The 25,491-nt window shown below is 61.2% G+C and overlaps 6 protein-coding genes across 6 annotated transcripts; all 6 read right to left on the minus strand.

Annotated features, from left to right (window-relative positions):
- Positions 1–1,921: 1,921 nt before the first annotated feature.
- Positions 1,922–2,980, minus strand: LDBPK_272130 (dual specificity protein phosphatase, putative; the record flags this gene model as incomplete). Its single annotated transcript, XM_003862016.1, has 1 exon — positions 1,922–2,980. The coding sequence occupies one exon, from the start codon at positions 2,978–2,980 to the stop codon at positions 1,922–1,924; it is 1,059 nt and encodes a 352-aa protein (XP_003862064.1).
- Positions 2,981–4,191: 1,211 nt separating this feature from the next.
- On the minus strand, positions 4,192–5,229 carry LDBPK_272140 (ribosomal protein L11, putative; the record flags this gene model as incomplete). The annotated part of the gene is made up of 1 exon (XM_003862017.1): positions 4,192–5,229. One exon carries the CDS (start codon positions 5,227–5,229, stop codon positions 4,192–4,194), a length of 1,038 nt encoding a protein of 345 aa, XP_003862065.1.
- Positions 5,230–6,355: 1,126 nt separating this feature from the next.
- On the minus strand, positions 6,356–12,733 carry LDBPK_272150 (hypothetical protein, conserved; the record flags this gene model as incomplete). Its single annotated transcript, XM_003862018.1, has 1 exon — positions 6,356–12,733. One exon carries the CDS (start codon positions 12,731–12,733, stop codon positions 6,356–6,358), a length of 6,378 nt encoding a protein of 2,125 aa, XP_003862066.1.
- Positions 12,734–15,652: 2,919 nt separating this feature from the next.
- On the minus strand, positions 15,653–17,329 carry LDBPK_272160 (hypothetical protein, conserved; the record flags this gene model as incomplete). Its single annotated transcript, XM_003862019.1, has 1 exon — positions 15,653–17,329. The coding sequence occupies one exon, from the start codon at positions 17,327–17,329 to the stop codon at positions 15,653–15,655; it is 1,677 nt and encodes a 558-aa protein (XP_003862067.1).
- A 1,601-nt stretch (positions 17,330–18,930) lies between these two features.
- On the minus strand, positions 18,931–19,671 carry LDBPK_272170 (hypothetical protein, conserved; the record flags this gene model as incomplete). Its single annotated transcript, XM_003862020.1, has 1 exon — positions 18,931–19,671. The coding sequence occupies one exon, from the start codon at positions 19,669–19,671 to the stop codon at positions 18,931–18,933; it is 741 nt and encodes a 246-aa protein (XP_003862068.1).
- A 1,081-nt stretch (positions 19,672–20,752) lies between these two features.
- On the minus strand, positions 20,753–24,148 carry LDBPK_272180 (hypothetical protein, conserved; the record flags this gene model as incomplete). Its single annotated transcript, XM_003862021.1, has 1 exon — positions 20,753–24,148. The coding sequence occupies one exon, from the start codon at positions 24,146–24,148 to the stop codon at positions 20,753–20,755; it is 3,396 nt and encodes a 1,131-aa protein (XP_003862069.1).
- Between the last annotated feature and the right edge of the window lie 1,343 nt (positions 24,149–25,491).

Here is a 25,491-nt window from a genome sequence, read left to right on the forward strand (position 1 = left end):
GGCCTATACACACAAAAGGGAAACAGAAAATAAACATGCAATCAAGAAGCAGGAGCCCGACAATACGCTACAAGAAGACACAGGGGGTGCGTGAGTGGGTAAGTGCACTGACAAGCAAACGCCACCGCCGTCTGCATGCACGCCCCTGCATCTCCTGCGCCGTCTATCCCCCTCCCCTCTTCTGCCAAACTCGCCACGTGCGTGAGCAACGCATTGTGGTATCGCTCTCTCTCGTCTGCCACCAGCGGGCATCCTCCAGCACAACACACACGCGCGCGCATGAAGAGTAATAATTAAGGAGCGGCAGCGATGAAAGCGCATGCGCCATCATCGATCTCCACGCATGACATCACCGGATACACGTCGAGCAGAGAGCACAGCGCCACCATGAGCAACACATGTGCAACTCCCTCCGTCATGGAGGCGACAATGAAAAGATGCCAGTATACACTCGACATGGAAGGAACTAAAAAGAGCCCAAGAAACGGCAAGCATCGTCAGCCAGTCGAGCGTTCGCCTGCGTGTTTGTGTGTATGTGAGGGAAAGATGGTGTAAGTGTGTGAAGCGCATGTCAAACTTGCCACCAGCACCCGCGCGCACGTGCACAGTCGGTGGGAGAGGGACAGACGGAGGGAGAACAGCAGAGAAAAAACAAGACGTAAGCGCAGATCGGCGCGTCCATGACACGCGCATCCGATGCAGCCCCTGCCCCCCCCCCCCAATCCGCGAAAGACGCAGGGTGCGAGTGCGGTAGCGATCATGCAGAAAGAGAGAGAGCAGCAATAAAACGGGGCAACGGTGATGCGAATAACAGAGCACGTCAGTGAAACCTAAACACGATAAACGGAGCCGTTAAGGGAGGGAGTGACGAAAAAGAAAGGGCAACGCGGTGTGTGCGAGTATGTGCGGAGGGAGTGAGGAAGCGCGCGCGTGGCTGCGCTCCGCTCCGCTAAAGCAGGGGAGGCGATAGGATCGCTCATCGTATCAGCTACCCATGTCACTCACGCCCAACATCCCGGCCGTTCTCCGACCTTCCTCGCCCCTGCGCCCGCCCCTCGTACCTGCTTTCAATCATCTATGCGAGACAAGGAAAAAGAAACACGTAGAGAGTGTGGGGATCGAGCGCGTGCGCAAGCAACGCGCTCCGGTATAGGAGAGGAATAAGAGAAGTGATGAAAAGAGTACCCCCACCACCGGCAACAACGCACCGAGGGCAGAGCGAAAAGGAGAGAGCCGTGACACCGACAGGCAGCAACACCAGTAGTGACCAAGGGAGGGAAGGGAAGGGAGAAAGAGGCACCAGAGGCACGCGAGTACGTCTATTTCAGGCAGCGACGGCTCATCACATTCCAAAGCAAAAGCACGGAGAGAGAGGGAGAGCGAGCGCAGTAAAAACAGCAAACGAAAAGATGTACATAGGCACACGTATGTTTATAGATCGACACATAGATGTACATATGTACGCTCACGGGGCAGGGCAGACATGTGCCTCCGCGCGCGCTGTGACAAGACAGAAACGAAAGGGGCAGATAGATGGGTGCCAAAAGGAAGACGGAGCGGCCGAGCACCCGCACCACCACGCGCATACGTGTACCACATCTCCATACATGGCGAGAAGGGGTAAACGCATGCACAGGCGGCAGAGAAAAGGCTGCAGAAGGGAGGGAAGGAGGCCTCAGTGCGCAAAAGGCGAGTGAGAGGCAGCGTCGGTGCCCACTCAAAAGACAGACGCCGAGACATAGCGCAGACCTCTGCCCTCTCGTCACTACGTGTGCGCGTGCATGCCTGCATGCGCGTGCTCAGCATTTAGCCCTGTCGATGAGTCTCTGCCTCCCCTTCCCCCCTCCCCTCCTCATCGTCTCCCTGCGCCAAGACGAGAGGAGGGCGTCGAGAAGCCGATGGCCCCCCCCACCTTGGGCACTTACGGCCTCCTCAGAGCATTCGCCGCACGCCAAGCGCTCTCGCTCGCCAGCTCCCTACGCGCCGCCGGTTCCTGTTCACGCACACCGATCTTCATGCCGTACTCATACAGCTGTTGCCGGAAACCAGTGTTTGGCGACGCACACGGGCGGTGCTGCTGGACAAGATGAATCGCAGCAGACGAGCAAAGGCGCAGCTTCCGCATCAGATAGGCTGACACCACCGTCGGCGCGCGAGAGATGCCGGCGCCACAGTGCACGAGCACCCCGCCATGGTTCGTCACCAGCGCGTTCTCGATGAACTCAAAGGTGTGTGCAAAGTGCGGCGTCATGTCGTAGTCGGGGCGGTCGTCGGCCGACAGCGTCATGTATATAAAGTCCCCCGGGAAGCTTGGCGGCGTGCCAATGCAGCAGCACACGTGGGTGATGCCGTGGCGCTTCATCAGCTCGCGATCGATCGCTGGGTGGTAGGAGCCGCACCACAGGCCAGGGACAATCTCCTGCATCTGGTTGAGGCTATCGATGCCAAAGCTGCTTAAGCTACGTATGGCGCCGCACTCCACGGCGGAGATGCCCAGTGCGCCGCTGCTGCTGCTCGAGTTTCCCAGAAGCTCGCTTCCGTCCGTCAGCAGCACCTTCTGCCGCAGCTCCTTCGTGATGGCAGGATCTGCAAGCTTGTGGCAAAGCCCTTCCAGAAGCTCACACACAGTCTTGCGCGCCGCCTCGAGCCCTTCCTGATCGATGGGCAAATTCGTCGCCATCATGCGGAACTCTTCCAGCGGTTCCCGCAGCACGGGCGGCGTTGGAATTTGGTTGTTCACGGAGGCGCTCGTGCCGGTTTGGGTGCACTGCACGCCACGCCTGGCGACCGGAGCGGACGGAGTGGTGGATGGGCTGCGGTCGGCGTCATCGAGGCGCTCCGTGGCCGCGTCGAGGGTGGCAAGGTGGGAGTGGGCGGAGAGAAAGCGCAGCACGCGGAAGAAAAGGCTTATGTCATCATCGGGGAGGTGGTGAACGGTGTTCTTCCGCTGCTGCGGCAGTTCGCTCACCTTGGGCGGCATCGTCGCACTTTTCTTTTGCTGCGGTTGAGGAAGCTGGGAAGCAGCGCTGTGTGGCGCAGAGGGGCCAGGGAGGACAAGCAGCTTTAGGTGGCAACAGTGGGCCACGTGACCTGTGTGGTTGCGTGAGTGCCCGTGCACGGAGCGGCTGTGTTCGCGTTTGCCGTTTCGTCCTCCGCTGTGATTGATGCTGATGTGATGGTAGCGACGGTAATGGGGGTGAGTGACTTCGCGAATAACGGTTTTCAGGAGGCAACTTGGGGTGGCATGCAGTCTGGGTAGGAGAGCAAACGATGTGCGTTGAGGGAAGAGATGGGCAAGGACAAGAATGGGCGAGGTGTCGAAGTGCGTCGTTGTTGCGTGATGCTTCGCTTGTTTTTTTTGTGGGGCCCCGCGACGGAGGAAGTACGCGCGCACGCGTGCGTGTGTTTGTGTGCAGGCGGTAGGTGGGCGCAGGAAGAACACAAGAGCAAGAAAGGGGGTGGAACAAATCGGGCAGCAACGGTGCCGTCGGCGTCGAAGACGCAACAGGCTGTGGATGGGTCAGAGGCGGTCGACGGACAAGAGGACCTGAATAAAAAAAGACGAAAAGAGAGTGAGGGAAACGGAGAGCGAAAGAGGGGGGGGGGTGCAGCACGGCGGTCCCGTCGTGTGTCGCCCTTTGCTCTCTCCCCTCCTTTCGTCGATCTCTCTCCTCGATCCACGACACCCTCTGCTCTGGTTGCCGTTGGAGGGAAACCTTCTGTGTGCTGTAGGCACATCCTTTTCGCTTCGCGGCTTATCTCTTCCCTACTCTTCTTCACAAAACGTACTTGATCTCATCATCCGCCAACCCCCGTCTTCCCCTCGCCCGAAACACTACGCATCACCTGAGTTGCATGGCTGTACGCGATGAGCAACACCAAGGACGACGGGAGGCAGGGAGCAACGCAGCTAACGCGGGCGCGGAGAAGGCGACGAAGAACCCAAAACGAGAGGCGAAAGGGATGGAGACAGACGGAGGGGGAGGGTTCAGACAACGCTGGAGAAGAGAGAAGAACAGCAAGAGGCGAGAGGGCCTGTCTTGTGTGTGTGTGTGTGTGTGTGTTTGTGTGTGTGTGTGGTAAAAGAAAAGAGCAAAGTAAGTGGCGGCACAACCGACTCAGGCACAGCACAGCCAGCAATGCCCTGTTCAGCACCACACAAGCTCTCCCCGTCTCACAAAAACGCCTGCTTTACTGCGGTGACGTGGCATCACGCGACCAGAAGGCCTGCGACTGCGCCTGTCCGTCTGTCATGTTCAGCTGCCGCTGGCGATCCTGCTCGGGGAGGCGGTAATTCAGAAACACAACACGCATCTCCTCCGGTGTCATTTCTTTGAACCAGCCGCGCGTGTTCAGGTAGCGGCGCGCCATTTCGCGATCGCGCGTGTCCTGCGCGAAGAGACTCTTGGGGTGAGACGACTTCCACAGCGCGTTCAGCAGGTTTGCATCCTTCAGGCCCTCCTCAAGTTGCGTGTTTGTCAGCGGGGCCATGTTCGGTCGATGCAGACGCTCAATCAGCGGGGCCGACTCGAGCTCCTTCGCCTTCAGCGCCTCATACTGTATCATGTGCACCTTGCGGTGCTTCTCGCTCTCTTCGAGGTACTGCTTCTCCGTCATGTCCTTCACGGGCGAGCTGTGCACAGTGTCGATGCCGATGATGGCAATGCCCATGCGCCTCGCCTGACCAACGACACGCCGCACACGCACCTCGATTGGTGGGTATTCGACCTTTCCCCACGACATCTGCTTCATCTTGGCGATCTCGTAGCACATCTCTAGGGTGAGATAGGCACAGTAGTTGCCGCGCAGAGCGACAGGGCCCGTCTCGCCTCTCTTCTTGCGAATCGCGCGCAACAGAAACCACGCCGTCGGCGGCGGCTCGATGCGGAAGATGTACGACTTGTCAAAGTACACCTGAATGCGCACAATGAGCTCGATATCGTCCTTGAAATGCGGCTTGGTGCGGTCGTTGAACGCCTTGGCAAAGTCCATCGCCTTCAGTCCCAGCTTCGAGAACTCCTGGCCGACCGGCGGCCCCGTTGCGGCCTTGCCAGCCTTGATGAAGAAGCGCCAGTTGTGCAGCACCGCCTTGTTCGGAAACTCCGGTACGGCGAAGATGTCCCTCGCCTTTGCCTCCACATTGGGGTCGAGAAATCGGTTGCTACCTGGCTCGATGTTGACCGTCTTTGGTCGCGCCTTGAGGTACCGCACCGCACTGCGTCGCAACATCTCAGCGGGGCGCGCGCGAGAGAGAAGCGAGCGTGCCTCTGATGCAGAAGAAACAAGTAACGACGACGACGACCGCAGCAACGTGGCAGGAGACAAGCAGCCTCTTCAACGGAGGTGCCGCCAGGTGCGCGTACGAATGTGTCCGTGCAAGCGCGTGGGTGGAGAGAGGGGGGGTGGCAAAGAGGATGAGAGAGGTCACCACGATGGAGAGAGAGAGAGAGCGACTACACAGTCAGCACGTACCGCCCGAGGTGAGAACGCCACAAACAAGCGAAACAAAAACGAAGTAGGGCGTGGCGACTACAGAGATGAGGCGCAGCTGCTTGCCTATGCATGTATTGCTGAGGAGCCGCACCATAAAGCAGACAACTAACAGGCACACCAATGGGCTCACCCACAGCTGCTCACCGAGTGCTTCCTTCAATGAGTCCGCGTGTGAGGTGCCGGAGCAAGGAGGCACCAAAGGAGACGGGCGGGTGGGTGCGTTAACGCGTTTGGCCAAGGAAGGCAGCAAGAAAGGGAGTCAAGATGACCGCGCAAGGAAAATGAGCGAAGCGCATGCACATTTGTGTACGTGTGTACGCGGCATGGCTTGAGGGGGAGGGGAACGCATGGGGATCATCGTGGGGCCGCATTGGACATGAGCGCGCAAGCAGGCGAGCCGCCTTCACCATCGCTGCTGCTGCAGACGAACGTGCACATCGTACGGCATTCGCTTTCCTCTGCTCGGGTGTTTCTCCAACATGAAAGGAATGAATGATGATGTGTCATGAGCGTCGTCGAGGAACGTGTGTGCAAGTGCGTCCATGTCCGGAGGGGTGGGAGGAGTGCGTGGCATGCACGCTCGCTGGTCGCTTCGCGATAGTCTTTCCGACACAGGCAAACGTATTTCGTGTGAACGGGTGGCCGAACAAGCACACAAACGTCGAGAGAACGCGTGCGATGTGCTGCACCAGCGCCACCCGAAGTCCCTCCCTCCCCCTTCCCTCAATCCTCTGACTTCTCTCTCAAACAACAGAGCCGACGCTCCCATAACCAGCAGGCGACACGCTATGTCGTCCACGTCGCTTTTTGTGTGGGGGTGTGTGTGCGGGAGTTTCCGTGAGTAGCACCGGTGATGCGCCGGCTACGGAGCGGCGCACGGCTGATCGGGCCCGTGGGTTGTCAAGCATTGCTCGCACTGTACACACCCGCGCAACACATGGCTTCGAGACAGCTTCATGTCCTGCAGGTATGTCCACTTGGTTTCCGTGTTGATGTGCTCCACCTCGTCAGGGCGGAGCAGGAGGCACAGACGGCGCAGCGTGGCAAAGCCGATGTCGTCAAAGACAGTGCTGGCGTTGACCACATCGATCAGCTCGAGGGCTGCAAGAATCAGCCGACGAGTCCATGCGTCCTGCAGACACGGCGGGAGCGCCGGTGGAGACGCGTGCTGCTGATGGGCGTGATCGCCCTTGCCGCGATGCCGTCGCCGCGGCGACCTCGAGCACGACAGTGACCCCCTGACACGGTGCTCGGCAAGAGCACATACACCGTCCAAGACCTGACGCACATCTACAATGGCCGAGTGCACCGTTCCCGTGCCGTGGCCGCGACTCTCGAGCACGGCCACTCGCGGTTCAGCGGAGCAAGCCTGCTGCGGAGACGCCAAGTCGCAGCCGCGCCACGGCAGGCGCTCGTGCAGGCAGTGCTGGTGACGCAGGGCGCACGAGCCCCCACGAGAGTCGTCGCCGTGGGGTAGCGCCTCCGACGCGGACGAGGTGATGAGCCGGACTCCAGAGAAGACAAAACGAGACAGCCACGCCCAGTCCAGCCTCCGACTTGGCCCCGTCACAGACACCGGAGAAGAGGCCGCCATTGAGGCTTTACCGCCGTCGGTGCAGCTTGACCTGGAGGCCACGCGCTTGGACGGAGGTAGTTCAAGCGCAACCCATTCCCGTACAGCGTGCGCCAGGGCCTTCAGGAGCAGTCGCAGAGCCATGGCATGTTCTCCCGGCAACAGTGGCGGCTGCGCCATCGCGCCTTCTCTCGCTTGACCACGTGCCGGGGACGAGGACGGCTGCTGCCTCACGTCATCGCCAGCACCGGCACAGGGAGTGCCGGGTATGTCATACGCGCACGACGACCGACCCCACGCGCAAAACCCACAAGAGGCGCACACGTTGACCATGAAGAGCGGGCGAAGACGCACCGGCAACGGTGTTGACGGCGCCGCCGCCCCAGACGCCCCACTCGCCCCGCATGAAGTGCAGACAAAGGTGGTCGCTACGCCCGACAACCACGAGCGGTGAAGCCATCGCTCGTGTGACTGTGGCGCCGTTGCCGCTGTCTCCTCTGATCGTACCGCAGACAACACTTCCGACGCTGCGCTCACAGCGCCGAACGACTCGGAGTGTCGCATGGTGACGTCGCCGGGCAACGGTGAGCTCGGTGGCAACAGCAGTGCCTCCACCACCAACGCAGCGTTCGTCGGAGAAAGCCGCGCCGCTGCCTCACTCCAGGCAAAGCGGTCGTGAAACGGACTCAGCACCTCGGCTGGACGGCGCGGTGCAAAGGCGCACGCGGTGCATGTATGACAGAGAGGCGCTGGTGTTGCGCCTGAGTCGCCATAAGCGTCTGCTGCTGCGCCGTGGACAACGTTGACATGCATGCAGCCGTCATGCAAGCACAGCCATTGCGTACCGCATGGAACGTGCAATGGGGTATCTGCGCCTGTGGATGAGCAGGCGGCCCCATCTTCCGTTTGCAATTCTGTATCTCTGACGTCCATCACGATGTGCGCCACCTGTGTCACCCACCGCCGCCACCCGTCGGACACCGCCCGCTGCACCTCGAGCGGCCACGTCAGCAGCGCGTGGCACTGCCAGCAATGAAGCATGCCAACACGACTCTGTGCCTTGCAGGAGTGACACGCCTGCATCAGCCAAGGCAGCACAATGAACGGGGCAGCAGCGTTGTACTTCTCTGAAAGGAGTGAGAGACCAGGCGTCGCCTCCGGCACAGCGGCAGAAGCGGCCGGCCGGCCGGCGCCACAGAGTTCGCAGTGAGTGCGTGTCCAGGGATTGAGCGCCGCCGTGCACTCGGCGCACCACCACAGATATGGTGAGTGCTGCCCTGTAGAAGCAGCGGTAGGAGGGATCGTGCCGGTGGCAGAGGCGGGCACATGCGAAGGCGAGTTGGTCGACGATGACAAGGTGCAGTTACCGGCAGCCGGCTTGTGCAGCTCTCGAACGCGCTGATAGAGAGCACCGCACCGTTCGCACCACGGCCGCATACGTGCCTCGATGGACTTGGGGCTGTGCCTACAACCCTCACAAGCCAGCGCAGCCGCAGAATTGCTTGCGCCATCGGCACCAGCAGCGCTCGCCGCCGCCTCGCGCTTCTCCGGATCGGTCGTCGCTCGCCCGCAGCCGCGGCAGAAGAAAACGTGCTGCGGATCGTTCACGGTGCGGCAGTGCATGCACGTCCACTGTCGCAGCGGCACGACGCGTGCGATGGCGGCAGAAGCGGTGAACCGATTGGCTGCGCGGCCGGTGCCGGTGACAGTGGCAGCAGCAGCAGCGGCGAAGCGCCTACCCTCGGCAGTCGTGAGGTCTTGTGTCCGCACATGCACCACGCCTGCATCGATTGTGGAAGCGCATAGCAAGGGATCTGCCGCTGACGAAGATGACTGCGGCACCTCGCCGCTGCTCTGAAACGACAAAGGTGGAACCAACGCTATCCCACACACGTCGCAGCTCAGCCCATGATCATCCCGGTCGTCCGCGGACGACGTCAAGCACCCGCACGCGCGGCACTGTAGCAGCACCGTCGACAAGGCATGGCATCGCTTGCAGGCTCGTGCGTACCGACTGTTCCACAGGTAGCACGCGCTGCACTGCCAGGGCTGACGCTGCTCCTCCTCGGCTCGACGGTACTGCAAGATCACGCTGACGCGATCGTGGAAGAAGCCGACGCTCCGTCCAGACAGAGTGGCTGCCCTCTGTACGGCCGCAATGAGAGAGCCGGTCGGGCTGGTGGCAGCCACGGCAGCAGAGTGCCGCGCTAACGAGCGCAACAGCCGTTCGAGAGCCTCCAAGGCGATACGCGGCATCAAGCGCAGTGTGTCCAGCGCGTAACGCTCCGTGAAGCCAGCGTTCCATGCGCGGCAGCCGGCGAGGAGCTGCGTGTCACATGACATGAGCGCCGATTTCTCCGTGTCTTGCGTTGAAGCTGTGGTGGTGGTCACTGGTACACATAGCCGATACGCGAGGGATGTGGGTATGGCAACGTTTGCGTGAGAACGAGACCCGTGGCTGGTGGCCGAGTGTCTAGCTGCAGGCATGCCGGCAAGCTTGTAGAGCACTCCAAGCAACCACACCACCGTCAGCGCTACCCGTGCATCACTTGTTGCAGAGACGTTGTCGGCGTCGTCGGTTGATGGAGCATCTAAAGTCCCCGATGGCGCCATCGACGGCGGCGGAGTCATCAGCTGCACCAGACGCGACAACAGCAGTCGAGCGACCGGTAGCTGAGGGTAGCCGCAGAGGATCCTTGCTGTCACCGCACGGAGGTACTGATCCGTGAGGGATAGCTTCAGTGACGTCAAAGGAGACGCTGGTGAAGCCTCAGCGCCGTCACAGCTGCGTCGACACAAGTACGGCGCCACGCACGACGCCCAGAGCTCTACTGTCTTGGCCAGAAGCCCTTTATGCGGGTTTTCAGCGAGATGACATCGCAGAGCATATGTGCACAGCACCGCCGTCGTGCGGGCGCGCTCTTCTGCGGACGTGTGCGGCTGTCGTGACGGAGGCCGCAACGCAGACGGGGAGTCTGCAGAGGTGCTGAATTTTGATCTGATGTGCCGACGTGCAGCTAACGGGGACGTGGCATCGGCATCGTTGTGGATGCCGTAGACAGCGGCTTCCTCTGACGCGGAAGTGAGACCTCGCACGACTGCATGAAGGCACAGAGGAAGTGGAATCGGTAGTGAGTATAGGTGCGCGTACAAGGAATGCAGTCGCGTACGCAGCTCTGCGGGGAGCGGTACTTCCTCCCCTCCCGCACTGCCGTCGATAGAGGTGGCAGCGGCGTCTGAAGAGGATCCTGAGGCAGGAACTGCGTGGCACTGCTGTGAGTGCTGCACCAAGGCGGCTGCCGCACCCTCCATCGCCTCCAGCAACAGCTGACGCACCGCAATCGCACTGTTGGACAGCAGCAACGGAGGAGAGGATGTAGAGGAGACGGCCGACGGATACGTCGCTGACGCCCCTCGCGCGGTCGCACTCGCTTGCAACAACGATTCCAGCACCTCCACAGCGACGCTGTACTGCCCACACTGAAGCAATGCCCGCCCCACCTCCCAGCTAGCTCCCATCGATGGATATCGAAGGTAGAGTGCGCAAATCTGCTCCGGCGTGCCCCAGCGGGCGAGCACCTTGGCACTAAGGCGAAGTCCCTCCTGCAGCTTGGCAATCAGCCCAGCGCGAGTGCGCTGTTTGAGGCACCGCAGCAACATTGACCTTCGTGCAAGTGGCATAGAGTAGGATGCGCCACGGTCTTTGGTCGCTGATGACTCAGAGTCGATGTTACCACCTGACTCGGCAGGCTCGGAGTCGGTGCCAACCCTTTCCGTTACCTCGCTGTCTGAAGCCTCCAGCACGGTGAGATGTTGCGCACACTCTTGCTGAAGCCACGCCAGCTGCTGCAGCACAGCGTTCTTGTCCACCTCCGCGCCGTCGACGGCGTGTTCGCTCACGTGGCCGATAGTGATGAGGGTGTACGCGTCGAAGAGAGCCACCTCGCGCCATAGCATCGCACCTGCCTGATGTCGTTGCGGAAGATACGCCGGCGGTGGGCGATCGCTCCGACGGTGCCGTCGGCGCTCACCCTGAGTACCCGGCGCGGTGGATAGCGGTTGCAATAGTTCGCCTGACAAGAGGCGGCGCCGCCACTGTGCTGCAGCTGCCCCCGTCGATAAAGAACCGCAGACACCATCAGCGCGGCGGCGGGGGGCATTGTTCTCGTGCCATTGTCGTCGCTGCGGCGGCGGCAAGAGAGCACCCGCGACTGCGCCAGACGGGCCAACAAACCCGCTCACCATCTCATGCAGCTGCAACAGCGGCATGAGACGATGATGACGCTGCAGCGAGCTTGCAATGCGCCGGAGAGAGACGTAAGATCCAACGGCGTAAAACTGAATTTCTTCCAGCGTGGCAAGCGTCGAGTTTGACGATGCCGGGCTGCGATGTCGCGTAGCCTTTGGCCTCGCTGAAGAAAGCTCATCACTGCACCTCTCTTCGCCAGTTCCCTCGCTGAGCTCAACAATCGCATCCACAGCGCGGGCACAGCTTCGCACCATCCCACTGACCACCAGTTTCCAGTAGGGGTGCCACGTGCCGGTGGAGTCGCTGTTGCTCTCTCCTCCGACGTCTGTGATGCCGCACCCTGCACACCAGTCGCGCAGCCACGTCTCCCCTGCCGCCCTTCTCCTGTTGCCGCCGCCGTCTCCCTCGAACGTGTACGTCTGCGCCTCCGCCGTTTCGGTAGCCTCGGCATCCAGCACGCCCTGCCACGGACAAAACGTATGCGCCCTCGCTGCCTTCTCGCGCTGCACCGAGGTGTCGGCGCCGCTGCCAGCCACCACGCCTTTCCACCGCGCCTCCGCAGGTGTTGGCGTGAGCTGAAGCAGCTCAGTGCTTTGCGTGGCGCACACGCGATCCGCAGCGGCGGTCATCCATGCGCTCGCAGTCGACCAGCTTGCAGCGTCGTCGCCGAGTGTTTGCACCGAGGTGGTCAGCAGCGATGGTGATACCCGCATATCTGTTGTGGAGTAGCAGTGAAGCAGCCACGGCACACAGCTGCGCCAGGCGGTCGTTGCCACCGAGGCGCGGCCCTCCTTCACACCACACTGACTGTGCTGCACCGCCGCAGCTGCTGCCTCGACAAGCGTGGCGACGGATACGACCACACCTGCATCCGCTGCGGCAGTGAGGACGTGGACGAGGCAGGTCAACGACTGGGCGTCGCGCTCATGAACACCGCGCAACGCCACAAGCTCGGCGACCACACGGATCTCCTCAGCGAAGAATGCGGTGACCTCCTCATGTACTGCCTTTGCAGGACTGCCGAGTGCACCGCCTTTCTGTGATGTACCTCGAGCCACCAACCTCTTGAGAACGAGCTCCATCACCTGCAGGCGGCGCAGCACGCACTGCACGACATCGCGCTGCAACGGCAGCAGCCACGCCTCTTCGGCATCCGTCGACGTAGCCACCAGCTGAGCCGGGGCGCGCTTGTCCTTTCGTGACCCTCCGCGGCTCCTCTGAGCTGTGTTGGAAATGGAGGGCGTCGTTTTGGGCACACACATGGGCAGTGGCCGATACGAGAAGTGGTACGCACGCAGCAGGTCGCCCAAGGCGCGGACTTCACGGTTCAGGCCCACAAGATCCCCCTCCTGCTGGGAGGACGGTTTGGCCGGCGGTGGTGGTGGCGTGCCCCTCGACATCTGTTCAGGCATGGCCATCACGCCTGACGAGTGTGCACCACCTATGAAAGCGGGGTGCAAATCGCCCCAGCGCCGGAGCTGCAGAAGGTGGAATAGTGTAGGGGCCAGAGGTGCCTCCTCGGCCGCCTCACCGGCGCAGCTGCCGCCGTGAATGCTTGAGGAAGAGACTAGCGCTGCCGCCGACGGGCGCAATTCATCACTGTCGTGTGAATCTGGAAACCTTGACCGTGCAGCGACCTCACCCGATGCCAGCGGCACCGAGTCTGCAGTGCCCGCCACTTGCACCACCCCCAGGGGGGCAGTCAAGCGCCATGCTGAAATCGACAAGGGCACACGGAGGAGCGGCGGCGCAGCCAGATGAGGCCCGTTTCGTCGAGAGCGGTCCCCGCCTACGCACGGCTCTCGTTGTGCGGGAAGAGAAAGAAAAGGGCGCAGCACATGAGGCCTCCTCATGACTTTAGTGCTCTTCTTCGTTCAGTCAGAACAAAGGCTGCGGCAGCTGCGCGGATGTGCAGACACGCACACGCGTTGATAACAAGTGCAGAAAGATACACACCCGACAACAAAACAAATGAAAAAGGAAGACAGAGTGCCGCTTTCTGTGTGGCTGTTGATCCCCCTCCTCCTCCTCGGCAACTCAAGAATCCGCCGCCGAACTGAAGGGAGGGAAGGAGTAGGGCAAACGGAAAACAAGGGAGATCGGCTTTTGCGCGTCGGCTTCTCGCATTGGCATGCTATCTTCCCTCCTCCCTCCCTGCCACCCATACGTGCACTTAGGCACCCGCACCCAGCGATGTACCTCGTGTACGTGCGTGTGTGCGTGTGTAAAGCGAAAGGAGTGGATGAAGTCGATACGAGAGAGAGAGAGAGAGACGCACAACAGCCGTGGCTGTGTTTCACGTGCGCGGCGAGCGGCGAAGGGAGTGGTCCAAAGCGTGACGATGGAAAGCCACAAAGGCAAAGAGAACGACAGGGCAGAGGGAGCTGAACGCAGCGCACAGGGCGTTGCAGAGGTGCAAGAGAATTTGCCCCTCGTCCACGGCGCTCTCCGTCGTGCTCTGAAAAACGCGCGTTGCGCACTTGAAACCCCACCCCCAAACGAAGGCATTTCGGCTGCTTCGCTTTGCCCTCTGGAGCCGTGCGAGATGCGATAGTGGATGTAAAGTCCTCCGCTTCTCCGGGCGTTGCCGACATTTTGACGTTTTCATTCGCTTCTTCATGTCTGTGGATGTGCTCTTCTTGTTTTCCGGTTGTCTCCGTGTGAAAGAGGAAAGGAAGGAGTGGAGAGGAGGGACGTCGGCTGGTGAGGCCGAACGCCAGCGCTGCAGTGCGTGGAAGCTGAAGCTGAGCATCGGAGGAAGGAGAGGAAAGGAGCGAACAGGGGGGAGATTCAGTGCGGTCGTCTCCCGTTCTCTCTACAGCGCGCATCCACCGGCACCTTTCGCACCGCCCCCCCCCCTACACACACACACACACGCACAGAAGCATTCGCAGAAACATTCATCAGTAGTATACAAACGAAGACACCCAAAGCAACGAATCGCATCGACAACAACGCCGATGCCGCGGTTCGCGTTTGCTCCCTGCGCTGATCAAGTCACCTCGGTGGAAGGAGGGGGGGGGGGGCTTTCAGTCTCACAGCGCACCCTGGCTTTGCTTCTCCACGGCATCCACCACGTCCTGAATCCGGATCGCTCGATTGGTCACGACGCGGAGGCGTTCGACCGGTTCATAGAACGGAAAGAGAATATCGCGATAAAGCGCCTCGAGCGTGCGCTGGAGCTCCTCAATGCGAACGGCAGAAGCTGAGGAGAAGACATCGACGCTGGCCGAGGCGGCGGTGGCTCCAGTGGCAAAGCCGGGGGAGTGGGAGGGTACGTCTCCGGAGTTTGCAGGTGCAGAAGACATGACGCTTTGGTGGTGACCGCGTCTACGTGTTTGCCCTCGGGCACGTGCTCGTGCGTGTGTCTGTATGTCGCTCTGCGTGTGGGTATGCGAGAGGGGAAAGGGAGGGACGCCGAGGTCACGCGCCTCCTCCGTCGTATCGCTGTATCGGCCCCCGCTCAGCGTGTGTTCAGCTGACCCCGACACAAGCACACACTGTCGCAGTGTCGATGCGTGGTGCCGTCACTGTGAGCGGATGGGAGAGAAAAGGAATCACGACCCACACTGCATACACTCATATGCATGTATGCGTGCAAGTATGTGCAAGTGCAATGCAGAGGTAGAAGAGGGAAGCAAGCGAGCGACACCTGTGAAAAACGAGGGGAAGATAGGGCGCCACCTGCGGTCTGAGAGGCCACACGGCATACAAAATGTGCGCGGTGGGGGTTGGGGGTGACCAAGGACAGCGAGAGAAGGAAAGGGGTGGTTGTTCCGCAACTAACCTCCTCCCACCCTCCCCTGTCTCCTGCTAGTATGTACGTTGGTGCACATGCACGGCCCGCCTCACCTGTGTGTGTGTGTGTGTGTGTGTGTGTGTGTGTCGGGGGAGGGATAGAGCGGGTGTTGCGCTTGTTCGTTCGTTGCTGCTGCAGTTGCACCCCTGTCCCTCGTTCCCTCCTCCTTTGAGGGCGAAAAAAAGAGCGAGCAGAGACACGCGAAGAGCAGACGCGCATGGGCGGTGAGCGGGGGATAGTCGGGCCGGGGGTGACGTGGCGCGCTGCTCACTCACACGCCTACCCACCGCATTGAGAAACGAGCACGCATTGGTGTGTGCGTGCCTTCGTGGGGAGTGCACGCGCGTGTCTGCTGTAAAGCACTTGCGGGAGGACGAGGGGAAGAACAGACGCTGTGGGGCAGAGGGGGTGTCAAAACGGTCTGTGCATACCCCTTCCCTCCCCCCTCACGGTGTCGCTGCCATCTGGGTACGTCATGTGAATCTTGCCAGCACACAAACACACACACACACGAGCATACATCTCTCCTTGATGAACCTCACTCGACGTCGTGTAGCAGCAGATCGAGCAGCGCGCCGAGCCGATCAGAGCAGGCGAGCACGCGGCGCTCTGGCTTGCCCATCGCCTTTGCCAGGACAATCCCATCGCGCAGCAATAGATGCACACCAGCCATCATGAGAGGTCGCTCGGCTACCTTGTGGCAACTTAGCGGGTACTTGCGCGCATCAGTGAGCGTGTAAGGGGCCGCCAACACCTGCTCGGCGCTGATGTTCGGCGACTGAAGCACTTGGCTCTGTCCGCTTGCTAGAACAATCGGATAGGGCAGTGCGCAGCTGTACAATATAGAAAGCACAACAAGCAGGTGACCGGCATGGCCGAGAGCGATGGCCTCCTCCTGCATATCCTCTGCCGTGCTTGCCACCAAATGCGAGGCAGTGTCAGCTTCGGCGCGTCCAGCAAACATGATCGGGAGCGCGCACTTGTTGATGTGGTCCTTCGCGTCCGCCGCGCGTGTGCAGGCCTCATTCGCGTACTGGGACGAAAGCTCCACCGTGTATACGAGGCACAGCTCCCGCGCGCGCCGCTGCCGGATTCTGGCGAGCTGAGCGCGGAGCCGCGCGCGCTGTGCCTCCTCTTCGCGAACCGTCACCCTTGATTGCTCTCCCGCCTCGGGTGATACCGTGTAAACCTGATAGCTCTGCAGCTTGGCCTGTGCCTCCTCTTGTCTCTGCAACCGCCGTTGCCGCTGCTCCACCTGCTCTCGCAGCGCCTCCAGCTCCAGAGTGGAGAGGGTCAGCTGCTCTCGTGCAGCTGACAGCTGCACGCGAAGTGCGGCACACCGTGCCTCCCCCGCACGCTCCAGTGGATCGGCGGCGGCTTCACGATTCAAGTCCGCTGCCAGTTGTGCCTGCCGCTCCTCTGTCAGGTCTGCCAGTTGCTGCCACGCAACTGTCGCGAGCGTTGCCGCCTTCACGTCCCCTATGGTCATACGCAGCGGACCGGCACGAGGGACGGCAGTGGGCGGGTATCGCCAGCCAACTGAAGACGGTGCCCGACTCCACGGCAGCTCTTCACAGGCCGCTGCCGCCTCCGCTGCGGCAGTCGCCACGATCGATGATTGGCCAGCGATCGTGTGAAGCGTGTCAGGAAAGGAAGACGTGGGTTGCAGCTCGGCCCCCGTCGGCGGTGGGGCAAAGGTGCGAGTTCGAGCCGCCCGCATCTCCTCCAGCAGCCCCGTCGCCGCAGCTGAGATGTCTGACAGGCACACGCGCGGGACAAAGACGCCGTCCGTGTATCGTAAAAAGATGATGGGTCTGGTGCAGCATCGAGTTTGTGGCTGCTGATGCTGCTGCTGCTCGAGGTGAAACACTCGGCTCAGTGTAGCGTCTGCCTCCTCCATGGTCGACCCGGCGTATACCACGTCGCGCATGTCCACTTGGCAGCGATGCACGCACACGTCGGCGGGCACAATGTGATCGAGAGGAATAGTTGTGGGCGGCGTGGTATCCGATGCAGACGCCATCAATGACACCGCGTTTGAAAGGCATGCAGCTGTGTAGTAGAAGGCAAGCTCAACCTGTGTGGCCGCGCCGTACGCGTTCAGTTGCCCAGGCGGTATGGCGGACCAGCAGGGGTGTGAACTGCCACGCGCCACCTCACTCGTATACACGTGAGCCGGTGAGGTAAAGAGCGTGGGCGGCCACCGCCCCTCCATGGCCCACTCGTCATCACCATCGCCGCGGCTGCCGTACTCCCTTGTAGCCCCTGTGTCGTGCGTCGATCCCGCAGACGCGGCACTGCTCGCCTGACCAGCTCCAGCGGCAGAGGACGAGAACGGAGGAAGGGCGTCGATTGTGTAGTAGACTTCGATGCACAAAGAGGGGTTGTGGAAGTTGACAGTGTGTCCTGATGAGCTGATGTGAGCGATGGCTACAGGGGTGGCGCGCACTGCTTCGTCGCTGAGTGAGTTTATGTTCTGGTCTGGATGAGATGGGAGCGGCAAAGCCAAACGTCCGGAGCGATCAGCAGTCGTAGCGTGCGGTGGCGTCGACGGTGATGGGCGACGCAATGTTCCCACAGTAGCCGCTTCCCCGTTAGACTGCATACTCGAGCTCTGGCAGATACCTCCCTCGCCCCCCTTTGCCAAAGACGCAGTCGAGTGTAGCGAGGAGTCGTAGCCGCCGTCATCAGGTGCACTCGTTGGCTGAGCTGGCACCGCGGTGGGTGCGGCGCGCCGCGGCCGCTGTGCCGCCAAGCACACATGTAGCGGAGCACAGCGGAGCGAGACACCGGTGAGGTGCCTAACACAGCGGAAGTCGAACGGAACCAGTGACGTCATCGAGCGTGCTGCGGTGCAGTGAGACCGCCTTGAGAGAGGGGTGGCGGTTTGCTAAGATCTGCGGGAGGAGAAACAGAAGGGAGAGATGCGAAGGGCGGATCACCACCACAGCTCGGTCAGCTCGGTCAGTCGTATCTGCACTCTGTGACATGCAGGCGTGTGTGCATGTATGTGTGTGTGTGCATCACATTGGGACGGTGAAAAGGAGTGCGAAGGGGATGAAACATACATGCAACACACAAGAGGAATTATATGGGGGGGAAGAAGCACACACGTACCGTACGAGTTGCGAGCGAATCTGTGAAAAGAGTGGTAGAAGCACCGACGCGGCGAAGATCGCGAGAGCGCAAAAAGAGAAGGGAGGGAGCGAGGCGCACACGGCATACACGAATTTAAGGGCTTTTGGCACCATTCACCTCCCCCTGTCCTTTGCTTCTCTCCTGCTGCGCCCCATCCCCACTCTCCTCTTTCTTTCTCTTCTTCGAGCACATCTGCACAGGTCCGGCAACGCGTATGTGCGTGGCATCGTGGGGAAGCTCAGCACTGCAAAGCAGAACTGAGAGCTGCCCCACTTCCGAGTTGGGCTCACGTCTCCCCTCCTCTATTGGTGGGCCTCTCTCTGTATCGTTGTTTGCGTTTATGATGGAAGGAGGCTTTTCCGTTTCCTGACCGTGTGTGCACGCCCGCACCCCACGCGAGTCTCGCACGCACACAAACACGCTTACACCAGGCAACAGGAGGCTTTATTCCGTTTATGTTGAAAACTGCACAGCCGCCAGCGGCGCCCCTTGCCCCTCCTCCCTCCTCCTTCCCCTCCCGGTCTCACCAGCGTCCCCCAACATCGTGGGAAACTACTGTCTCAGCGCCCGGCTGTGTAGCCACACAGGCTTTGACGAAAACGGCGTATAGGGGAGACGACAAAAGCAAAGGAAGCGGCGCGCAAGCCCTCGGCCATCTCGCCAACTGCAGTGGCCGCCTCACAGCTCGTTGTCCTCAGCCTGGTCGACAGGAAACACTTCGCCGCGCCTTTTTGGCGGCTCCGGTGTGCTGCAGCGGTCTGTCTTCGCTTGCCCACCGCCTGCCCCCATACCCGCGGCACTACCGCTGACGCTGCTAGCCGGCTCCACGCGTGTGTGTCCCTCGCACACCCGTGCGCATTGCACGTGCGCTGTCATCGGATATGCGGAGAGGCACACCGATTTGGTGATGTAGTCGATGCCGTCCAGGTTGCAGTCGTCCGTGCACGAGATGCAGTAGAAGGCTGTCACGTGCTTGATTCCGCCCTGCAGAGAGTCGTCCACCGGGGCCGCGACAGCCTGTTGTGCCAGCTGCGTCGCCGTAACGATGGGAGAAGAGAGGCTGTTCGTGAGTCCCACCACCTCTGCGCCATGGGGAATGATGGGTGCCACGGAGCCCGGCATCAGCCGCATCAGCACCTGCCCATCCGTCGAGCAGATACGTCCATCACGGAGCAGGGCAGACATGAGACCGCGGAAACGCGCGTACGTGCGCGGCGGCCGCAACGCCGGCGACACCTCGATCACCTTACCTTGCCGCACGAAGAGACTAATGTACACGCGCAGTCGGTGCTGGTAGGCGAGGTCAGAGTCGAAGAGGGCGAGGAGACACTGATGAACAATGTCGGGTCGCACGTCTTTCAGGGACTCGTTGGCGATCTCGGTCGTCGCCGCCCTGTCGTAGGCGTCTACAAGACCCATGTTGCCCAGCAGAATGCCGGCCTTCTCTAGGATGACGACAATATCACGCGGCTTTGCGGCACTGCTGCGGCTACCGCTGGTGTTGCGAGGATCGTTGCCCGTGGGGCGGGCACCTCGAGACGAGGAAGCAGCAGCAGCAGTGCCGGGGCATTGTGACGACGACGAGAAGCGAGACTTGGTGAGAGACGAGGAGAAGGGACGGGTCCCAACGCTGCCAGTGCCCCCACGGCCGCCACGACCGCCACGCGTGCGCTCGCCGGGCAGGTGCGGCCGCGGAATGGACTCGTCCGCGACTTGCGGTCGATACCCACCGGACCACTTGGAGCTGCTAGACATGCCAGCTGCGCTGTGGTCACGATCACGAAAGCTGTCGCAGCGATCGCCGCCACCACGGCCGCGACGGCCGCGGCCGTCGAAGCTACCGCTGCCGCTGCGCTGGCGTTTAAAGTTGGACTGCATATCTACTGTCGATGGAGCAGGCAGGAAAAGAAGAGCCGAAGAAGTAAACACAAAAGGAGTGAGTCGTGGAGGCATGCCTGCTCGCCGATGAAGGGGCAAGCACCGTCCGCCTGGGATCTGGAGATGTGGCGTGTACGTGCGTGTGCGCGTGCGTACATTCATCCTTTCGAATGGTGCAAGTCTCTTCTTACGACGGGTTGTCAGAGACTCACCTCAAGGAGCGAACAAAAGAAAAAGATGATGATGAAGGCAGCACGCTGACATATCATATACGTCCACTTGTGCTCGCGATACTGTGGTGTGCATTTTTCGTTTTTCGTTTTGTTCTTTGGGGGTTGTCCGCATCTTCTGAGAAGCCAAGAGTCTATTAAGCACGCCGTGTGTCCTTCGAGAAACTTAAAAAAGAGGGAAGGGAGGGAGGGGTGCAGCAAGGGGCAGCACCCTCATCCAGCACCGTGCTACTGCCCCCGCGTGCATCTGTCTGGGCGTGAGGGAAACCTAGAGAAGTCCAGAGTGAGGCCAGTGCGCGCACATTCGGCGCTTGCCTTCATCACTCACTCCACTTCGCTTTTTCCCCCCACGCCATCCTGCACTTTCGCCCTCCCCGCTGCATCGCGTAGCGTTACCCCACGTCGATCACCTGCGCAGACAACGGCACGCGACGGCACCCGACCGACTCCGTGTCTGTCAGCGTGATGGCGGGAACGTCGCGGCAGGTCTCTTCCTCGCTGCCCGGTGGCGCCGACGCCTTGAGAGACCCGGCAGGAGGCGGTGGTGGAAGGGGGGCTCTATCAATCGCAGCAGTAGAGCCGCTAGTAGCTGTGCGGCTTGCATTTCCAGCACGCAGCAAGACGGCGCGGCTCAGCTCCTGAATGCGCTCTACGCTTTGCACCACAGCCGCGACAGCGGCCTGCGGGTCATCGCCGTTTTCGGTCTTGCGGCGCTTGCTCTGGTTCTCTGTATCGTCGAGGAAGACCAGATTGCGCGCTTGAAGGTGTCGCAGCACGGCCTCGCAATACAGCAGACCTCGGCGCAGGTCCTCGTTAGACGAGGGCGGCGCCGTCGCGTCCATGTGCAAAGGCGCCGCGTAAAGCTCCTCCGCCAGCGTTGGCGCCGACGCCAACTCCTCTGCCTCCTCGCTCTCCTCCATAGCGCGACGGCGGGCCAGAAGCCATTTCTCCATCTCGCACCACTGCACTGCCTCGCGGTGCCACAGTGCAGGCCAAGAGGGACAGCGGCCATCAGCGTCGTCATCGCCTCCCACCTTGTTGACCTCTCCGGAGATACTTCCATCGCCACCCTGTAGGAGCTCCATGAGTGAGTGGGTGGCATGCTCGGATAGGTGCAGCTTCTCCAGCGGCAGCGTCGTGCACTCCAAGACGTGCAGCAGCGCAGCAGCAGCGTCTGCAAGGGCGACAGGGTCGTCAGTGTGCACAGCCGCGGAGCCATCGCTTGCAGAACAAGTTCCGCTTGCAAAGGCAATGTCCGTCCACCGACGCACGCACGCAACCAACACTGCGTCCTCGGGGCTGTCCGTCAGCGGCACCACAGCGACCTCGTCCAGCAGCCGCGCGGCCACCCAGCGTGCCACGCTAGCGTAAGGTAGACCAGATGGCATCTCCGACCCCTCGCTCGCCTCCGAGAGACCCGGCTCACATTCTAGCGACTGCAGGATGTGCGTCAGAGAGGCGAGTAGCGGCGCAAGAGACAGCAATACTGTCTTCAGCTCCATCGCGCAACGCTCCGCGGCGTCCGCCCCGTCCGCATCGGCTGGAGCATTAGGTCGGTGCCGCGCCACAGCAACGGCAAGAGCGCGCCATGCACGAGGTACACCCAAGAGCAACAAGGCAGGCTGGGCACGTCGGGCGAGCTTTACGGACGCCGAGGTCTGCCCTGTCCCACCGGCAGACGCGTGCTGCCGCACAGACATGAGCAGTTCACGCATCTGCGCCGTGGCGTCGGTCACCGCTGGCGCCTCGGTTATGGTTGCCATCTCGCTCGCCTTGCTCGCGCAAAGTTGGGGGGTAATGTGTGCCCGCATCACCGCCGTTAAGTGCGTAATCACCCTGGCAGCCGCGGCACCGTCAACCTCACCTACGCACTCTACTCCAGCTGTCGCTACGGCGCATGGGGAATGCAGCCCTAGCACCTCTTCTCCGTAGGCCAGTAGCGCTACCGCTGCGCAGATCCATTGAAGCGGTATTGCAACCATCGCATGTGCGCTGCCAAAGTCCGCCGGTTGCTCTGAGCCAGCCTTGCACCTGCCATCCTGGAAATGGTGTCGCTGCAGCCGCAAGAAGCCCTCAACGAGTGAAGATGCCCCACAGCGAAGATCAGCCAATACCCGCAGCAGCAGATGTACGATTGTCACTGCATCGTCAGCGGTGGAGAGTATACCCGGAGACGGTACAGCGGATGCTACGTCGGTCACTGCCTCTTCCGCTCTACGGAAGAGCTCCGCCCACGCCTCGAGCACCATCAAGGCAGCCGAAGAGGAGTGAAGCGTGCCGGCGACAGACGACAGAAGGAGAGAGGCAAAGCGCGTACTCTTGGCGACAACTACAGGCGGCTCAGTTTTTCCGTCTCGGGGCCCTGATGTGTCCAGCTCCGCTGCTGGCGCCATGGCTTCCGCTCCGTGAGATTCACTTGCGCGCAGGGACCCTGCAGCACCTGCGCAACTGGGCTCATTGCTCTGCTGGGACGCGTCGCACACGCTAAAAAGCCACTGTTGCCACACGGTGGCAAGTGTGTCCGTCCACAGCGCTCGCAGCGACATCGGAGGCACTGCTGATGACGCATCTGAGGCTTCGGAGCAGAAAATATCCGGCGGCAGCGCAGCTGCCCACGTGAGTACCTCCACCTGTAGCAGAGAAGCTCGAGTCGCGGAGGTGTGCGCCTTCCCCTCCTCGGCTGTGCAGTGCGTCCACCACATCAAACTCTTCATAACCAGCTCTTGCGTTGCGAGTGGGGTCAGCCGTGGCCAGCTTGACGCCTGCGCGGGCGTCGCCTCGGCGGCCGCCGCTTCATCCTCCTCTGCGTCTCGCTGGCGGGGATCACCCTCCTGCGTCGCCGAGCCCGCGCCGGTGCCGGCGGCAGACGGTGAGGTCGCCTCCAGCGCGCCTCGCACGACATGCAGATATAGGCTAAGTGCGGCAGTGGCAAGTGCCATGCGCACCGTCATCCCGCCGTCCGCCGCCTCCTCCACCTCCCGTGCGACTGCCGTCGATACGCAGTGAGTCAGCAGCTCCTCCACCACGCTGGATGGACTCTCGCAGCGTTGCTGTGGTGGTAGGGCAGCTGAAGGTCCCGAAGCGGCCTCGCCACGCGCCGACGACGATGCAGCGCCGTCCCTGTTCGCCTCCTCAGCGCTGCATGTTGCCTCTGCTTCTGGTTCGCTGCTGTATACACTTGCGGTAGAAGCGGCAGCGGCGTTACCAAGACAGTCGAAGACGGCGTGGAGGCGTACCACAATGTTGTCGTAAAGCAGCGAAACCGCCTCTGTGTCCCGTTTACTCGTCGCCACCGTCACACACACAGCGAAGTACAGCCGTACAAGCTGGCCAATCACGGCTGTCGCGTCCGGCGTGCGGAGGAGTAGCAGCTGGGGATGGGCTCGAACCGTGGATACAACGTGCGACGCGAAAAACGCGGCCAGACGAACGCGCTTGGTGTCGCTCCAGTCATGCGTCAGCACGCCCCAGCGAAGCTGCTCGACCATGTGCACGACGGCGGCGCTGTAGTAAGCCGGCCCCACCCCCTCCTGCGTAGCAATCGTGAGAAGCAGTTTCCACGCTGCGTTGAGCATCGTCAGCTTCTTCGGCGCGGCCTCCACCGCCGTCGTGGCATCGCAGGCCTCCAGAACGCTGGAAAACAACGCTGGCGTGCAGTTCGAGGCCAAGTGCTGAGCCGACTGCACGAGTGGTGCCAAGGCGTCTGCGCTCGCTCGACGCTGACACGCCGCGTGAAGAATGCGGACCGCCTCATCCACGTCGACGAGACGGGTGGCCGACAGCGACATCGTCTGGAGTTGACTTCTCGCGCCTCCAGTGATCGCCTGTTTGGGCGTGTTCGACGACCTCTCGTCGTTACTGGATGAAGAGTTGGAAAGCGAAGAGATACGTGTATGTAACTAGAATTCGGTAGTGCCGCGGAGATGAGCGTAGCAGGGAGATGTGGAAGCCTGCATGGCACTTTCAGGGGAGGAAAGCGAATGGGAGGAGGTAGTGAGGAGCACAGCATTGCGTGGCCCCCTCGTACTCTGTCTGTTCTTCAGCTCCTCTCTTCTGAGTGAGAAGGAGAGAGGGGGTGTTGTTCTCTATTTTCTGCCATATACTTAAAGCCGCGCAGCCAACAGCGGAGTTTCCGCGTGTAGCAGTGCGTGCGTGAGGGTATGAGGGTGTCTAGCTCTGTATGCTGTTGCGTGCGTGTCCGAGAGAAACCGAGTGGCGGTGCGCGCGACGTGGGAGGGGAGGAGGGGACAAGGTTTGCTCCCAGCTGCTATTTTCCACCCCGCTCTTCTCTGTGAGGGTCTCTGTGCGCTTTGGGGCGACTACGGGAAGAAAAGAGGACAAGAGGAAAAAGCGGAGGAGGGGCGAAAAGGGAAAGCGAGACAGCAGCACCGCGCAACGAGTGCGCCGCACAGAGTGTGTATGAGCGGAGGCGGATCATCCGTGCTTGTCAAAGAGTAGACGCCTACACATTCACCCGCAAGCGTTTGAGACTCTTTTTTTCAGAAGGGGGAGGGGAAGGGGGGGGTGCCGCTTGGGAGACTGAGGTGCACCTCCCCCCCTCTTCCCCCTATTTTCCCTGCTCGCACCGACAGCGGCTCGTATGTTGTTTGGTGTTCCAAATATGAGAGATGCGGAGTAAAACCGAGAAAAGGACGAGTCCAAAAGGAGGTCCATGGCCGGGGCAAAGGCATACAATAAGCGCAGACATAACAAAAACGCCCGTGGAAGTGAAAAACAGGAAAGCAGTGCCTCCTTCTCCAGCACAGGATGCAGGAGAAGTGGACAGACCACTTTCGATTCGTGCGTGATGCACGCACGAAGCTTGCCTCGTCACTGTTCTCCTGCTCCTCACCACCGCTACTGCGCCACTCTCTCTCGCCCCCCCCCGCCTCTCGCCTTCCTCATTTTCACCTTTTTTTATGTGGAAGAGAAAGAGTCTCTGGCCGTGCGTCATGCGCACCCCCGCTTAGTCAGGTCTCCATCTCATCGTGTGTGCGTTGCTCAACTCACGGCACTCGCAGTCACGCAAGCACCTCACAAGCAGAGGGGAGACAGAATAGAAGGACAGAGCCACAAGAGAATAGGCAACAAGGGAGGGAGAGAACCATCTGAGAGAGCGCGCGCACTCGTG

Source organism: Leishmania donovani, chromosome 27 (genome assembly GCF_000227135.1).
Source record: "Leishmania donovani BPK282A1 complete genome, chromosome 27".
Classification (NCBI taxonomy): domain Eukaryota; phylum Euglenozoa; class Kinetoplastea; order Trypanosomatida; family Trypanosomatidae; genus Leishmania; species Leishmania donovani.